Source organism: Haliotis rubra, unplaced genomic scaffold, assembly GCF_003918875.1.
Source record: "Haliotis rubra isolate DU_JTF1 unplaced genomic scaffold, ASM391887v1 Scf133, whole genome shotgun sequence".
In the NCBI taxonomy this organism is placed as follows: domain Eukaryota; kingdom Metazoa; phylum Mollusca; class Gastropoda; order Lepetellida; family Haliotidae; genus Haliotis; species Haliotis rubra.
The window spans coordinates 1,213,575-1,231,090 of NW_025765259.1; the positions used below are offsets into that span (position 1 = coordinate 1,213,575).

At 39.6% G+C, this 17,516-nt stretch overlaps 2 protein-coding genes across 2 annotated transcripts in view; both read left to right on the forward strand.

The window, feature by feature from the left end:
- Positions 1–8,712, forward strand: part of LOC124267705 (HORMA domain-containing protein 1-like) — an 18,392-nt gene extending 9,680 nt beyond the window's left edge. Inside the window, exons 10-22 of the mRNA XM_046702688.1 lie at positions 759–862; positions 1,295–1,305; positions 1,681–1,816; positions 2,299–2,407; positions 2,759–2,850; positions 4,348–4,464; positions 4,894–4,950; positions 5,735–5,898; positions 6,201–6,306; positions 6,433–6,495; positions 7,039–7,113; positions 7,364–7,453; positions 7,989–8,712. Coding sequence (XP_046558644.1) covers positions 759–862; positions 1,295–1,305; positions 1,681–1,816; positions 2,299–2,407; positions 2,759–2,850; positions 4,348–4,464; positions 4,894–4,950; positions 5,735–5,898; positions 6,201–6,306; positions 6,433–6,495; positions 7,039–7,113; positions 7,364–7,453; positions 7,989–8,093 — 1,229 coding nt within the window. The 3' untranslated portion in view covers positions 8,094–8,712. The remainder of the gene's footprint in view (positions 1–758; positions 863–1,294; positions 1,306–1,680; positions 1,817–2,298; positions 2,408–2,758; positions 2,851–4,347; positions 4,465–4,893; positions 4,951–5,734; positions 5,899–6,200; positions 6,307–6,432; positions 6,496–7,038; positions 7,114–7,363; positions 7,454–7,988) is intronic.
- Positions 8,713–12,163: 3,451 nt separating this feature from the next.
- LOC124267694 (solute carrier family 13 member 5-like) overlaps positions 12,164–17,516 on the forward strand; it is a 28,636-nt gene continuing 23,283 nt past the window's right edge. Inside the window, exons 1-7 of the mRNA XM_046702677.1 lie at positions 12,164–12,309; positions 14,872–15,021; positions 15,302–15,417; positions 15,849–15,862; positions 15,990–16,106; positions 16,477–16,573; positions 16,839–16,991. Coding sequence (XP_046558633.1) covers positions 12,193–12,309; positions 14,872–15,021; positions 15,302–15,417; positions 15,849–15,862; positions 15,990–16,106; positions 16,477–16,573; positions 16,839–16,991 — 764 coding nt within the window. The 5' untranslated portion in view covers positions 12,164–12,192. The remainder of the gene's footprint in view (positions 12,310–14,871; positions 15,022–15,301; positions 15,418–15,848; positions 15,863–15,989; positions 16,107–16,476; positions 16,574–16,838; positions 16,992–17,516) is intronic.

The following is a 17,516-nucleotide window of genomic DNA, read 5'->3' on the forward strand; positions in this document are numbered from 1 at the left end:
TCAAAATTGGACCGATGAATTGCAATCTAACTCGAAAACTAAATATATAAGTTGTTTAACAAACCATCATTCATCGGTCCAATTTTGAGCCAAACGGACTATAGGAATAACGCTCTAGGGGTATTAGTGCCTTGCTCTTTTTGTTTACCTTGTTGAGGATTGCAGTCACCCTGGGATCAGTATAACCATGACATGGCCCCCTCCCAATAAAACTAGTGCTTACAAGTGTTAGTCTCAGATAGTGAAAGGAAGTTTCCACGGAAATTTTTTGAGCAAACAATATAAATTTTGATTATTTTGTCACTGCTGAAAAAAAAAATATATATATATATAGGAGAAGATCCGTGTAGTGTGATTATTTCAGAAACTTCTTATATATGTACTACTGTACGCTCGGTATTCTCATCACTTTCTTTATATATATAATATATATACATACACTGAGGGAAACAAATAAGGGAACACCACTTCGTTGCTTTGTTCCTGTTCCTATATCTATTCCCAATTTCCTCCCACAACGCTATTCAAAGCTGGTGTTTAAAACTGGAAAATATTAAAGAAACACTTGAATTTTCCTATGTTCCTTTATTTGTTTCACTCAGTATATTTTATCCTTTTAATGACTGCCATCATATGTATAAGATACAGAAAAGTCGCCCAGAGTGTGATATGTGCCAGCATGAAAGCTTTTGTTGTTGACTTATTTTATTAACTCCTAATCTGATAAGCAATAAGTGGAAGAAATGTATCATTTTCAGTCACCCCTGCAGACTATGAACCTCCAGGTTTTAAGGCAGCTGAGACTGATGGATTTAAATTTGATGAAGAGCCAACCAACATCAAAGTTGGAGATGTTGCTACTGTAAGTAAATTATTCATTGATCGCAGGTTAAAATTGAGAAGGAACCAGGTGTTATTGTAATGTGGATGTGTATATTCAAATTTGTAAAGATATGCTGTCAATAGGCCATGATATATCAGTTTCTTAAATTTACATCAGGGACTGGTCATTTATCATAGAGGTGGTTGGGTTAGAGGAAACATGGACAGTTTATAATAAAATAAAAAGTGCTTTTGCATTTTGTCTTTTGAGGGAGAATCATTAAAACATTTACAAGGGAAAAGGGAGGGTCATCCAAAATATAGCTTTCGGGCATCCATCTCAACCAAACACCACCCTATTATAGATGATGTGTCCCTTAAATAGCTTGCTTGATCAACATGTAGACTTTTTTAGTGTTAATGCAAGATTTTTTCTCTTATTTCATATCAAACTTGAAAAACAACCTTGCAGCCATTCCACACGTGAGTAACTATCAACAAGCATAGGTCCAATAACTACACAATCTGTGGGTTTTGTCCTACATTTTGCTTTTCATTTTGTCTGCATGACTGTTTCAATTTTTCCTGTTAAAATGGAACATAAAGAAACAAAATATACTCCAGTAATACAGCTTTTGTTTTGAGTGACAAGTCTCGGCCTAACAAACCTGTAATGAACAGGGATCCATGCTGCAGCAGCTGATTCTCAACAGTGGGCTCACAACAAACAGGTTTACAATGTGATCTAGTCTTCTCCAGAATTCCCATTGGGACTGTTATTTTGAAAATATTTATAAATTGAAAATATTTTTACTTCAAATCGTAAAGTTATGTGTGCAATAATGGTTGTTTTGACAGTGTCAAAATGCGTATCAAGACTGACAGTAAGCAGTTTGAGATGAAGGAAGACCCTGCTGAGGAGGAGGAGGAGGTCCAGGAAGTGTCTCAGGAGATCTCCAACAACGGCCTTGATAATGAAGTCATGGATGTCAATGTAGGTACATTTTACACACAATTTGTGATTCCTAGTGATAAGAGTGAGTGAGGTTAGTTTTACGCCGCACTCAGCAATATTCCAGCTATATGGCGGCTGTCTGTTAATAATCAAGTCTGGACCAGACAGTCCAGTGAGCAACAGCATGAGCATTGATCTGCGTAATTGGGAACCGATGACATGTGTCAACCAAGTCAGCGAGCCTGACCACCCAATCCCGTTAGTCGCCTCTTACGACAAGCATGGGTTACTGAAGATCAATATTTTAACCCGGACCTTCACGGGTGCCTAGTGATAAGAACCAATATTCATCCTTCATGCCAAAATTATACTTCTTTTTATCATTGCATTTGTTACATATCCACTTTTGTAAGTATGTATTCTAGTAACAGTTCAAGATTTGAAGGAAGGTTTGAACTTGGTTAGCATTATATTGGCATACAGAGGTAGAGTCTTTGTAACATTTTTGTTCACTAAAACAGGACAAGACAAGGGAGACAAATCCAGTGAAAAGGCAGTTGCCAGAAGAGGGTGAAAGGCTAGTGGAGGATGTTCGAGTCCCCGAAATTAGTCCTGCTAAACCATCCCCTGGTCAGTACACTTCAGGAGGTTGATCTTTTATATTAAACCGATTCATTCTAGTTACTGCCTTGATCCATCATGGTGAATTATTTGTCCTTATATAATTTTTCAGCTGTGTTGATAAAGCATTTGTTCCAATATGGGTTTTGCCCGTTCTTGATGTATCCTGCTGTGAAAAAGGAAGAAATATTTCTCAATGCATAAAAAACAGCTCTCTCACTCACTCACTCACTCACTCCGAAAACAACTTTCTCTTTAAAACCACCATGTTACTTGTAACTGCATATATACAAATTGAAAGGAAGAATTTAGTAACTTAAAATAAGTAGTAATGTGGCCCTCTTATTATATTTTCATAAGCTGTTGACAACAATTCAGCAGAGGTCATGCCCCTCACAAGTGAAGTAGCTGCAGATGAGTACAAAGTCCGATGCCCATGCGGATGCAATGAGGTAGTTGTGAAGACAAAGTAGATAGGGTTTTATATTTAACAGTGCACCTGTGAAAGCCAACATGACCATAAATGATTTATGGGTGAACATCAGGTGGTGGTGTCCTCCCACTTTGCCAGTTTCATTGTCAAGCAATTAATTAAAATTAATGGTGCAACAAAGGGGATTAGTAGGGGATTAAAACTCAAGTCAGTTCAACACTTTACCAATTTATTTCATTTTACAAAATTTAAAAAAAATATATGATTCTTCTTATGAATAAAGTTACAGATATACAAAAAAAAAATAAACAATTTATATATATATAACTTATAGTCATGTAATGTTTCTTTAACATTTTTATCATTTACCAGCCAGGCACGACCTTGCTAATTATGGTGTTAATTATAATTCGATATTCGTTAACTGTGGTAGGATTAACTACTGGCAAAGTGCAAAGAGTAAATCCAGGTGGTTGGCAAAATGATTCTAATCAGTATGAATAAAGTAAAACATTGCCTTGCCATGATTCAATGTTTGGACATTTTTGAATTATCAATGTAGGGGAAGGTTTTGATCATATCAATCAGCCAATTACCCAATGTCTGAGGAGCTGTGCATGATGATGTGTGAAGTTCGAAGGTGTGAACAAAATAGTGTTGTAGATTTCTTATACACTGCTTCCGGTTTGGTTGCCATGGTTTCCTTTGTGTAAAGTGTAGATGTATTGGCCGATACACCTACTCTTTTTACCATCTATACCTTGTGCACTCACATGTGTGTTGCGAGTGCATGCCCAACTATCCATTGAAACTTCTGTACATTTCCTTCACATAGTGGATCTTGATTTCTATATATAAATTGTTGCTTAGATAAGTTAAAGTTTTCACTGTCATCAAATTCAAAATCAAGCACTTGGCTTACAAACCCATCACAGCACTCAGCAGAGTGCATCATGCCTTGTGGACAGCTCCCCAAGTAGGTGAATAAAATCTGCAGAGTCAATGTGCTTAGTAAGGACCCATTAAAACATTTGTTTGGCCCTTCTTGTGCACTTCATGCTTTTAAGAACTTGCCTTCACTTGCTTGCACATTTTGCACATGCTCTTATTTGGTTGTCGCTGATCTTAACATATGGGTGCAGATGCAATAAGAAGAAAGATACATAACTCAAAATGTCCATTTTGGATGTGAAACAAATGTTTTATTTAAATGTCAGAGTGGGGTATAAGACAGATATATATATTCACACTTTCTTCATGAGGTCTCCTCGGTTTCACCACGGTGGCCCCACACCTACAACTGTAGGGATGGTGACTGATACTTCTCGAAAAGTTTTGGGTATATCTCTTGCATATCCTGTCCTAGTGATGTGATTATCTCATGAAATCCTAACCAAGAGCCTTCAAGTTTACATCAAAGTGTCTGAAACGTCTAAGAAAGTTTGAGTGTGAAATTGTTATCAGATAATAAGAAATGATAAAGTGCATGTTTAATACCATCATTTGTCTCTTCCAGGATGATGGGTTGATGATCATGTGTGGTGTGTGCAAGTACTGGCAGCATGGAGTATGTTTCATTATAACGGAGGAGGAAGATGCTCCAGAGGAACACATCTGTGATGTCTGCACCACAGTAAGATGTAACCAAGTCATAACTTATTAATCCAATAAAAGCTCAGAATAGCTCTCAGCATCATATAATTTGTTGTTAGAAGCAAAGAAATTGGATTGTTTGGTGACTACAGGGGACATGTCATCATATCCTGACAGGGGACATGGTTAATAATATCAGCAGGTAGTTTGTCCGGCCTGCTTGATTACACACTGCCTTGTTATAGCAGGAAGATTGTTGGCAAGACATATAACAACAAACATGATTAAGGTTGCTTTAATTTTACAGAATATAAGAGGTGCTTGAATGGCAGAAATCATATTGTATAAGAGTACATATCATTCAAGACAAATCTATTTGTTTTAGGGAATTCAGTGATTGATCTCTGACCTAATATTGGCTGAAATTGTTTTGTCTTATTTGATAGGATCATATTCTCATTGTTTTCAGGGAGTGAAAATATGTACCGACCCTCAGCTGTCTGACATGACTTCAATAGCTGTACAGGTATCTTGCATTCTTACTAGAAAGTTCAGTTCTTCACTTCATTGGCCTCTATTAGTTACACACTCCAGTGTACAGCTAAGTTCAGTTAAGTGGACTTGTAATTCTGGCACATAAACAAACCATTTACAGTCAATGTTCATTATCATCATCGTGGTTTAGTAGACTGTCAGTTTTACGTGAAGTCATGGCGATACATACTAAAGAAATGTAAGCAAACCTCTAGTTCTCTGTCAAATAGGACCCGTGAAGATCCGGGGTAGAATAGGTCTTCAGCAACCCATGCTTGCCACAAAATGTGACTATGCTTGTCGTAAGAGGCGACTAACGGGATCAGGTGGTCAGGCTCGCTGACTTGGTTGACACATGTCATCGGTTCCCAATTGCGCAGATCGATGCTCATGCTGTTGATCACTGGATTGTCTGGTCCAGACTCGATTATTTACAGACCGCCGCCATATAGCTGGAATATTGCTGAGTGTGGCGTAAAACTAAACTATCTCACTCTGTCAAATAGTGTCTTCAGCACTTTGCTAATATCCACTTGTCGTATGTGACCAAATACATTCTTTTGAGGACAAGTAGAGGGAATTAATTCTATATTCTATTTTTTGCCCACCTTGAAACTCCAAATTATTTTTTGTCATGACATTTTTCAATATTGTGGTTCGTCCTGCAATCTGTTTGCGTCACCAACAATGTCAAATCTGTTTGACCGTGACTTCACTTGCAGAAACAATATATACATTTGATGTAATAAGTACTGCAAATGTTTTTGTGTTTGAAGGCAACTTGTCTGTGGCGTCGAGCACTGCTGGCCTGCACTGACATGAGTAGGGTGCTTGCTCCTCATCTCGCTCGGCGACTCGGAATTGAAATCACAGTGGCACAGGGTCTCATGAATAGACTAGAGAAAGAGAAATTTATCAGAAATCCGGGGAAGGGCAAGAAGCAAGTGATTTACTAAAACTATATTAGTTTGATATACAGAACCATGCAAGTTTCTTTGCTCTATTAAATGAGTCAGCCAGTCTCCCTAACTCTTTACCTTTGAACATAAGCCCCATTAATTTTGAACACTGAGTCCCTGTACGTAGTTAGTAGTATTACAATTCACACACTAATTTCCAGAAAAATATATCCAGTCATAAAAGTCATTTGTGTAACATCACTAGGACCAGAAAACGAAAACAAAAAGGAACTGACGCAACTGAATCCTTGCTCTTATAACCTTACTTTCCTTATTTCTTCAGACTGGGAAAAATAGTTGACAAGGCGTTGGTGAAGAAGGAAGGGATTCAAAAGTACTTCCAGAAGAAAAAGACAAGAGGATCTCAAGATTTAGACAAAAACAAGACTGTTAGTATTGATGTGAAAGTTGATGAATGAATGAATGAAACATTCAAATATGAGCTTTTAAACTAAGCATGGTACAGATTTAGTTTTATATCTTATTCAAACATTAAAAGAACCATTTTCTTCCAGACTGACGAACCCCACCATATTGAAGTAAATGGGGTTGACAAAAATAAGGACTCCAAGAATGAGGTTAGTAACAGTAAATTATTTGAAATATGCATCATCTTTCTCTTCCTTCAAGACTAAATAAATGTATTGATGTATTCAGTGATAACTTACATCTGGAAATGTATCTGGAAACTGATATGAAAACTAGTAACAACAACTGTTCACTGTTTACTACAGTTTACTTTTATTGAAAGATACAAGTAAATCCATATTGTTCTAATTAATTCAAAATTGCGAAGTGAGTATTCTGAATGTTAAATCTTTGATATCCTATCAGGTAATTCTGATAACATTGATGAATTTTCTTCAGGGCAGGCGTTATAACAGAATATTTCTGTGGTATATACTAGTATTTTTGGATTTTGGGAAAAATATTGATGGGATGTGATTACCCGCTAGTGAATTCGTTGAAGAATATCAAAATTATATGGGATAAGTTATGTTTTCTGACTACTTTTCCATAATTTACTAGTTTGAAATCAGCTGTAGACTATATAGTTGGATATGAACACTGGCAACTGATTGTGTCATGAAACTGAACAGTTATATGTTCCACTGTTTCAGGTTGAGATGTTGGTGGAAAAAACTGAGGGAATGAACCTCTGTGGCAGAAGACTCCGGTCAAAAGAGAGTTCAAAGGTTATTTGTCAGAATCATTTTGAAGTTGTTCCCTTTTTTTGCTGGGGAGTGCCCTGACAGTCACATTAAACAAAATCCACTCACTAATAGTTAATTTTGCAGGAATCAGCTGTTGATAATGCGGCCTGGGTAAAGCCAGTAATTGATCACATGAGAAAGAATCCAGTTCTTTCATATAATACGGCACAGACTCAGCCAGGTAACACATTGTAACAGCATATTCCTCAATATTCTTTCATTTCAATTCCAGAGCAAGGAACCTGAAATTTGCACAATCACAAATGTAGTGGAGTCTGACAGAAACAGGGGAAAGAAAAGAGCTTTCTCAAAAGTTGATGATGTGAGTTGAAGTCCATTACACAATAGGCTGTTGCTGATCACCAAATGTAGTGTCAGAAGAAAGTATTCAATCAAAAGGAATCATATACTTTTCCACTTCTTTGAGAGGCATTTTAGTGACCCTTCACAATAAAGAAGTTGTCATCCATAAACAAATTCTTGTCCTTGCTTGATAACGGTGTTAGTACCTACACCAAAACATCACACTCATTGCAATAAACAACAAATTGACTATCCACAGAACTTGGTTTACCTACTTTCCACTATTGGGAGATGTTATTGAAAGGTGCTGGTCTCTCATTTTGTCAAGATTTGTTATCACAAATTCACTATAGCAATATTCTATATGTGTTGATGACCATGGCAGTTAAACTGCAAAAAGAGAATGTGTCGTATCCTATTTATTGGCAGAGTTAATATGTAGCTTGATAAACCAACACTTTCAGCACATGACTATCCTATTTGCTGATATTTTAACATGCTTTTCTTCAAACTTATGAATCTAGCAGCTTGTTCTGTTAATGTTGATGTTTCAGTCAAATGAGTTTGAGGTGTGTAACAGTCAGGACATAGAGGATTCCCACTGTGTTCAAGCAAAGAAGAAGAAAGCAAGTGTTGTTGCCAAAGCTATCATGGTGTAGCTGCTGCCCACCATTGGGTTGTTGATGTGACTCTATTTGGTGCAAAGTTCAATGAACATTAAGTTGTTCGAGATTTCTATTCCTATCCAGTATTGTGAATAGAATCAGCCATGTTTAAATGGTAGAAAAGAAACTCATTTTCATTAATGAGTTTGTATTTCTACGACTTCATTTTGTGTTTGTCCAACAAGAAAGTAAAAGTAGCCAGAGGTTGTACCAGTGATCTCAATAATTGATAATACTGTTTAATTTAAAATTAACCAACAGATCAAGAAGAGACAGATTATTGATGGAGGACACAGTAACAGTCTAGACGTATTCCAGGCATTGGCCAGAGAGAGAGAAAGGCTCAATTTGCAAAAACATGTTATTAATATCAAATACATCTTCTGTAATAAATCTTTTACTTTCAGATGTTACATTTTCTCGCCATGAGACTATTTTCTGGAAATAACTTATTAAACTGTATCAAATGTTGAGTGTATTTTCCCAGTTGTCAAAAGTTATTACTGGCCCTAAGTAAGGACAGTTGATATTTGCGCAGAAATTCTGCTAAGTTACCCCCTTGTTATCATGCTTTGATAATTGTTATAGCTGTTTATAAAAATAAATACATATTTACGATAAACGGTTTTTCTGTTGTATTGACTCCTTTCATTTTTGACATTCAGCCATAACTTTGGAGCAAAAGCATGCGTTTTAAAAGGACGTTGCCAATCACAAAACTGTTTCCATTCAAGCTGGATTTTATCATATCTTATATGACACACCGATTATTTTATGACTGCTTCTAAAACCATTGTGCTGTTGACAACAATTCACTGAATGATCAACGGTGACAAAACGGGAATTGTGTTAGCATGTCTTAAGTTTTATTTGCTTCCTAGAAGTCCTCTTCAGTAATAACCACACACTATTAATATGAATGTGTAGCAACCTAAATGGGTTTACATGCAATCTTTTTCACATATATTTTCAATGCAGAGGTAAGAAAAAATTATCAAATTATGGAAATGTCTTTCACAGTGGAGTTGATTCATTATCCCAACTCTGACATGAAGATTTACCAGGAACCCTGCAAACATGTATTTATAGGCTGGATGTCACTGTCGGGGTTGATTTGTTGTTTTTCAATTCTTTCCTCACCTGATTCCTGTACAACTGCTGTTTTGTGTCTTGCTTTATCCCAAAGATTCAGGTTGTAATGCATAAACCGAGTGGTGACTAACCTTAAGCTGACTTTACACTTCATAAAACGTATGAATGTCTATGTACATGCTTTTATAAACCAAACCTGTGGCGAGATACAATGCACGATCTGTTGCGCTCTTGGGGAACTCCGGTGTGTTTACCCCACACAGTTTGAGTGTTTCTTGTAACTAAAGACCCTCTCAGCTTTTGCTTAAATAGATCGTAGAAAGGAATGTGTATGTTTCTTTTTAGCACACATACATTTATGATGATTCAGTGATCATACAATACTTGTCACACACTACATGCAATAATATATTACCCCAAACAGTATTCTTCACTAAAACACAACAAAAGCAAATTATGGTAACAAGAAGTGTTGTATTGTAAAACACAATCATTCAGCAACAGTTCGTGAAACTTTTCAGTTAGAAAAACGAAACAGTTCGTGTTCTGAAGGCACATGGATGACACAGGGGTGCAGTGTCCAGTATTCGATCGCCAACGCTGATTCGTCTTTAAGGTCTTAAACTGTCCTGAACAACACAGATGATTCAGTATCGTGTGTGGCCACCCTTAGCAGTGATGCAGGCTCTATCGCGGCGTCGAACTGCGTATGTGAGCCTTCTGACGTCATCATTAGGGATTCGGAGCCATTCCTCTTGCAGGGCAACTGCCAAAGCATCCCTAGTCAATGGCGGCTGTTGACGTTTCCGAATACGTTGCCCCAGTTGGTCCCAGAGGTGTTCGATTGGAGACAGATCGGATGATCTCGCTGGCCACTGTAGCAGGTTGACGTTGTTAGTGTTGAGGAAGTCACTAGTGATCACTGAAGAGCACTCTTCGCCAGTTTTGCTGCTGCCACTGCATTACGGTCCTGGCCCACCTCAATCTGGCACGTCGGTGTCGGAGCGCTAACGTCATTCCCTTGAAAGGTCGATAGGCACGAATACCATGCTGACGGAGTCGTCTTGCTAAGGTATGTCTGCTGACTGCATGTCCAAGGCTGTTGGCGCTTGATGACGTCACAGTGAGGTAGCGGTTTCTCAGATGAAGCACCCGTAAATATCGATCTTCCTGTGGGGTCGTGACCTTGGGTATGCCACTCCTGGGTCTGTCAGCAGTACTTCCAGTCTGTCTGTGACGTGTGAAAAGTCTAGCGATGGTGGACTTGCAACATCCCATGATCCTGGCCACGTGCTCCTGTGTTGCGCCCATCTGAAGCATACCAATTGCTCTTTCCCTCTGTTCTTTGGTCAATCGAGGCATGTTGGCTGCTTTCAATCGTGTCACATGATGAGAGAGAACAAATCTAGTCAGGTTTTATACCCTCCGGTCATACGGGTAACTTTGTGCATTTTTTCTGTGCGAATTCATTTAACTCACCAATCATCAAAATCTCGTGCACTTGTTCACTGGGAATAGACAGGTTGTGTTCGAGGGATGTGTTGTCAGCCGTTTTTCAGCAGATTGGCAATTATTTTGACAATTTATGATAATTTCTATTTTGGTGGCGTTTCTTTTGGACGCTAGTTTATTTTCAACAGATTCACTCTGTTCAGCCTAATTGACAAAAGCAGTATGTGTTGAGAATCAATGAAATGTCATGAGACGTTCAAGGGTTCGAATCCATGCAGCCATAAAGTTAAGAACCGTTTATGACAAGATAAAAATTCCCGATTTTATTAATAAAGCCCCTTGCATATTGTAACCTCACCGAAATATCCAGCTTGGATAACAATAGGAAATTCATTGGAAGTTGACAAGGATGCGCATATAAATATGATTTGAGGTTTACGACTGCATGGGGTTTTTGTGAATACTAATTACTAATGTATCCTCAAGATATGTCAGAAGTGACTCGGACCTGGACTCATGTGGGGACGAGGGTTATTGTTATGCTGGATGAGATGTTACTTGTCGAGAGCTGTGTGGTCTCGGGCTGTGGTACAAGCATGTGGTACAACGGTAGAATCCAAGACGTGGCGCCTATACCTGTAACCAATCAGATTCCCCTGTATTGTAAATCTGTCACCATGTCCTGCATGCAGACTGCCCAAATCACAACCGATCCTCAACCTAAGGTGAAGATGGGGCTAGTGATCCTCAGCGTGGATACCGTGTACTTTAATGCCACAAGACATAAAAATACGCCCGTCTGTCTCATATATCTTCATCCTTGCACTCAGGCTTTGCCAAACACTATAGTAAACGGTTGCTACGAAGTCGATCTGAGTTGAAAGGACACCATTTCACCAGCATCTACTACAACATCAACGTGCTTTACGCGTTAGAACCACTAGCAAACATTATCATCTTAGCTGTGCCTACCAAAATACATTAATTTACGAAGTACATTCTGGCCATACAACAGTGACATATTTAGGTGGCACTTTTTTGCACAACAATCAGGGAGGCGAATTATATATACATTTCCTTGAAAGTTATGGATTGGGAATTTTTCTGCACCATCATCACCAAATTCAAAGTTCTCTTATCTCGAAAAAACAAAAAAGAAAACAAGGATAGCCAATTAGACCTTTCTTCGGTGTTCAACAGTGGTCAAAGTATACGAACATTGCTGTAATCTTCTGACCTATTCTGCGAGGCGTTTATCGACAGCAAGACTTGTATATACAAAATGTATCCCTCTCTGGACTTCGTGGATTCTGCAGTTACGCCACCGCGGTCATGAAGATTTGAAGGCTTCAAAATTAACGCGCTTTGGTGCTTTGCTTGGAGACTATAATTAGTACTTAATACTCAGGTCACATACAAATTTCACGGCATTCGTGACAGAACAAATTCGCCGCCACACAACCGCAACCAAGTATTCCTGTTTGTGCCCACACTGGGCCTCATTCTAGGACACGCCGTCGTCACACTGACCATCCAGAAAGGCCGTCTGATGCTGACGATGTCGCTGCGGAGAGTGCTGAAGGATTTATGGCTGATAAGGAGGACACTGATCATCATTCTGACCCCAGTTGTACTGTTGCCGCTCGGTCTGCAGGTTGAAAGTCGGGTATGTTTGTTGGTAGCTCCTATGACAGAGCTTGAAATACGCGTTTTGTTTAAGAGGCAGCTTCCATTCAAGTCCTTCAATGTACAAAACATAAAGTGTTGATACCCAAGTTAGGAAATCCAGGCAGATAAGCATTTAACAGCTTGACTAAACCATACAGCCAACTGTCAACTAAAAATGTAAGTTTAGTCAATGTGCAAACGCTCGTTGTCTTGCACACAGAGCAGACGATCTATTGGCTGGACTTACATAATATCCATGTATAAATTGTGGACAATATTGATGATTAGGTTCTCAAAGGCATCTATGTTTTTCCCCACAACGTAAATATAAACGAAACAGCCAAACCTAGTCGTAAAAGGCAAAATAATGATGCAATTTATATACTGAGCAAAGTTATGTCAGTGGTCATGAATATTTTGGGGGATAGTGTTTTTTACGTGAAGACTGAGCACATGGTTTCATATGAAATATCCCCGAAATTATTCAAGACCGCCAACATAATTTTGCTCAGTAACTTGTTTGTCCAGTTTGTGAATTAATAACAAAACAGTTTATAAATCAGCGAGTACGCCTCGAATTTCCGAAAAGGGCAATCAAGCCCTGACCTTCCACCAACACCCGCCGCACAGGGCAATACACTTGCTGTATTAGAAACTGCAGTATCCCTGAAAACAGCAATAACTTACAGATATCCGCTTTCTTATATTATCTCCGTACGGCGTTTCGGTGCGATTTAGTAACATTATCATCAGATCTTGGTTCTCGGTGTAACAAAAGTAAAATCTTTGGTAGAATTAAGATTTAATTTGAATTGGTTTGAGTACTCTTGCTAGTAGAATTATCACGCAAATTATCAAAAACTGGACTGGACAATGTTACAGAATACATTGTAAAGTTCAAGAATATGTAGTCTACACAGACAGTGTAATTCCCAAAATCAGATGTCAGATTTGACCACTTTGTAAAAGGCATAGTGTATTCAAACAGTTGACTTGAGTTGAGTTGGGTTGGGCATTACGTCACATCAGTATTATTCCAGCCATATAGTGACGAGATCAAGTCTGCATTCATAAACATTTTAAGTCCAAGGTCCAAATGAGTTTTATTTTAAAAAAACATTTATATTCATTACATGATTATTTAAAAACAAAAAAGTCACAGCACCAAATTCAAAAGCAGTACAAATTGTAGTACAGTTGAGGTGATGGAATAAAGCAGTATTCGTCTCTGTTTATGTTCGGCTTGAATGATGAGTGTTGGCCATAACAATACTACACATGTATGTCCCGACACGCACCTGTCAGGCTCGAGCTGCACGGCCATGCACAGCCACATACAAGACGAATAGTACACCCATCACTTCCGGGAGCGAGCTAACGTCCACAGAGTCATTGTACAAAGTGTAGGGTTAAGGAGATGGTCATTGCGTGACTTACGACAGTCATGGCGATAACGTTGCCATGTACAAAGGGACCCAAGTCAATAAAGTCAGCTAAAGAGCCTGAGCTGAAAACAGACTGACTGTCGACAACTGCCCGGCCTTGCCCTATTTTCAGTTCTAGGTTAGTTTGTATTGCTGTTCGATTGAACCACAGCGCAATGTCTGTTCATCTGTTAGGAGCATTTAGCATGTCGGGATAACCGTTCGGTTTGGGTTTTACACCCTAACTATAATCCTATTTAAGTGCACAAACAAATGTTTATTAAAATGCAAGTCTCCTGTTCATTATTTACAGAATGCAATACAGTAATCGAAGTTTGGATAGGCAGGATGATTTTTCAAACTAACACTTATTGTCTTGTAATACAGGCTTTGTCATGAAACACCAGGTAATCTCGTGGAAGTCGTCAAACCTGAATAGATCGTCCTTGTTCCAGCAATTACCCACTTTAAAACAGTAACAGATCTTCTTGGCATAGTCACGATACAAAAATATTTCAGCAAGAAATCAGAAACCATCACACACTCAGTTCACGTACATTCCTCACCGTTCCCTTGAGGTTGTATGATATAATGATTATACAATACATTCCTCACCGTTCCCTTGAGGTTGTATGGTATAATGATTATACAATACATTCCTCACCGTTCCCTTGAGGTTGTATGATATAATGATTATACAATACATTCCTCACCGTTCCCTTGAGGTTGTATGATATAATGATTATACAATACATTCCTCACCGTTCCCTTGAGGTTGTATGATATAATGATTATACAATACATTCCTCACCGTTCCCTTGAGGTTGTATGATATAATGATTATACAATACATTCCTCACCGTTCCCTTGAGGTTGTATGATATAATGATTATACAATACTTTCCTCACCGTTGATTATAATGATTATATACATTCCTCACCGTTCCCTTGAGGTTGTATGATATAATGATTATACCATTCCTCACCGGTTGTATGATATAATGATTATACAATACATTCCTCACCGTTCCCTTGGGGTTGTATGATATAATGATTATACAAAGTGGGCGTAGAACACGGCCATGGAACTTGCGCCCAATATGCCAGTTATGTTACAGACATGCGGTTTATTTCAGGAGTCACGATGTGCATACGGTCTAGCTATCATGGCGGTGTACTGGATCACGGAGAGCCTCCCTCTGAGTGCTACAGCGCTACTTCCGGTCGTCCTATTCCCCATGATGGGTGTACTTCCGGTCAAGGCAGTCTGCAGGAACTACATGAAAGTGATAAACATTTAAATTGTTTTGGAGATATATTCATATTCCACAATCTATTCCCAAGTCCCACAGGAATGCGAAACTTAAAATACATTTATGACATTTTCATTTTCATTCATTATCACTTTTCATTTTTCTCTCATCTTCTGGATCTCCTTCCAAATATCAACAACAAACCTACGTAAAGTTGAATAATAAAGGTTACGACAGCGGTACGGCCACCAATCCGTCTGTTACAGTGGTGTGGATGGCATGTGTGTTGAACATGATTTGATATTCTATTCAGGACACTTCCATGTTTGGACTGGGCTGCCTCTCGTTCGCAATCGCAGTGGAAGAGTGGAACCTGCACAAGCGCATCGCCCTCAAAACACTTCTCCTCATGGGTTCAAATCCAAAATGGTACAAATGCAGACGTTTTCTTTTATAGTTTTATTTTGTCGTAGCCATAACATCCAAAAAACGGTGATGGTGCCGATTTTAGATGGTATTTTGCAGGATTATGGTAGGCTTCGTATCCTCCACGTGTGGCGTGTATTTTAGATAGATATTTGGCTGTATGTCCTTTGGAGAGGCTGCAGATATGTCCTCCACGTGTGGCGTGGACTTTAGGCTGCTGGGGTACATGTCCTCCACGTGTGGCGTGGACTTTAGGCTGCTGGTGGGGACTTTAGTATGTCCTCCACGTGTGGCGTGGACTTTAGGCTGCTGGTGGGGTACATGTCCTCCCTGGCGTGGACTTTAGGCTGCTGGTGGGGTACATGTCCTCCACGTGGCGTGGACTTTAGGCTGCTGGTGGGGTACATGTCCTCCACGTGTGGCGTGGACTTTAGGCTGCTGGTGGGGCACATGTCCTCCACGTGTGGCGTGGACTTTAGGCTGCTGGTGGGGTACATGTCCTCCACGTGTGGCGTGGACTTTAGGCTGCTGGTGGGGTGATGTCCTCCACTCTGGTGGGGTACATGGCGTCGACTTTATGCTGCCCACGTGGTTCCTGTCCATGTGGGTGAACAACACCTCCGCCACCGCTATGATGATCCCCATCGTAGACGCCGTCCTCATCCAACTCAGGTCGTCCAATGACACATCAGGTGGGTCCGCCACAGTAACAAACCGTCCCACTTGATAGAACCTTGACCGAGAGCTGCCTTCACACCAGTGCGTGTAGTAGATCACGTGTCTTAAGTGTGACAACCGTTCAACCTGCCTAAGCAGCTTCATCGGCTCCTCCCTGCGAGCTATATTTAGATAGTGAGTCAGTACGTATAGGGAAAGGTGTAATACCGGGTGCATTGGGCAGGTAAACTAATAGGGAACAGCATGAGCACTACCTCTCACACCCTTACCGTCATATGCCTTCAAGAAGTAATTAGTTAGTAAATCAGTACTTATTTAGTCCTCATGGGGAAGTTCATGGGAAATATATCGACGATCACCACAGTCTGTTTTTTATTGTATTAGATCCAGACAACGATGAAAGCACGATCTTGGCACTAAGCCACCCCGGCACTTCCATCTCGGAAAGGGAAAGGCCGACACACCAGAAGTCACAGAAAAGGTGGATCTCTTTATTGTTGATATTCTCCTCGTCCTGACACCAGTAGACTTCCCCGCCCCGAGTGCTGACAGGCCACCTTGGTAGCTTGAATATTGATTGCTGACAGTCATTCACCTCCCACTCACTCACACACACACTCACTCACTCACTCACGTACCCACTCAACCTTCCACCTACTCACTCACTCAATGTCCCATAAAGCCATCTTGTGTCCCAACGCCCTCGTCTACATAAACACTGAAACCTTTACCTACGTGTTTTGCAGCATGTACGACGACGGACGAGAGAAGGACTCCCATTCGTTCCGACGTCTCTGTAAGGGAATGACTCTGTGTGTCGCTTACGCTGCCAACATCGGTGGTACAGGGTCGTTGTCGGGGACGTCGCCCAACCTCATCATGAAGGGACAGTCAGACATGTGAGTGGAATATCAACTGCTTAGCAAACAGACATAGTATTTACTTTACATAATGATTGGTATTGATGTTCAGTGGTCGTACTCCATTCTTATTTGCTGGACGTCAAATCCATATATAGAACGTCATACTAGTGCATTTGGACGTTTTGTATTGAACTCGAAGATGTCATCGGAGCAGAGAAACAATGAGGTTTTTGTTTCTCTGCCCCGATGACATCTTCGAGTTCAATACAAAACATCCAAATGCACAAGTATGACGTTCTTTATTTATTATATACCCTCTTATCTTGCATTAATCTGTTACTTACTAAAACAATCATAGCGTACGGATACATATTTTCACGCCTCATATAATTACGCATTCAGCCTAGTTTGACATTAAGTATCACTCTGCGCGTGGGCGGATCACGCAACTGACCTAGATCATACATTCCTCCGAAAGTCTCACTTTCACAACTTACCATAGGCAAAATAATGACACCATTCTTATGAAATCCATTCATATTTTAATACATAAAAACCTGT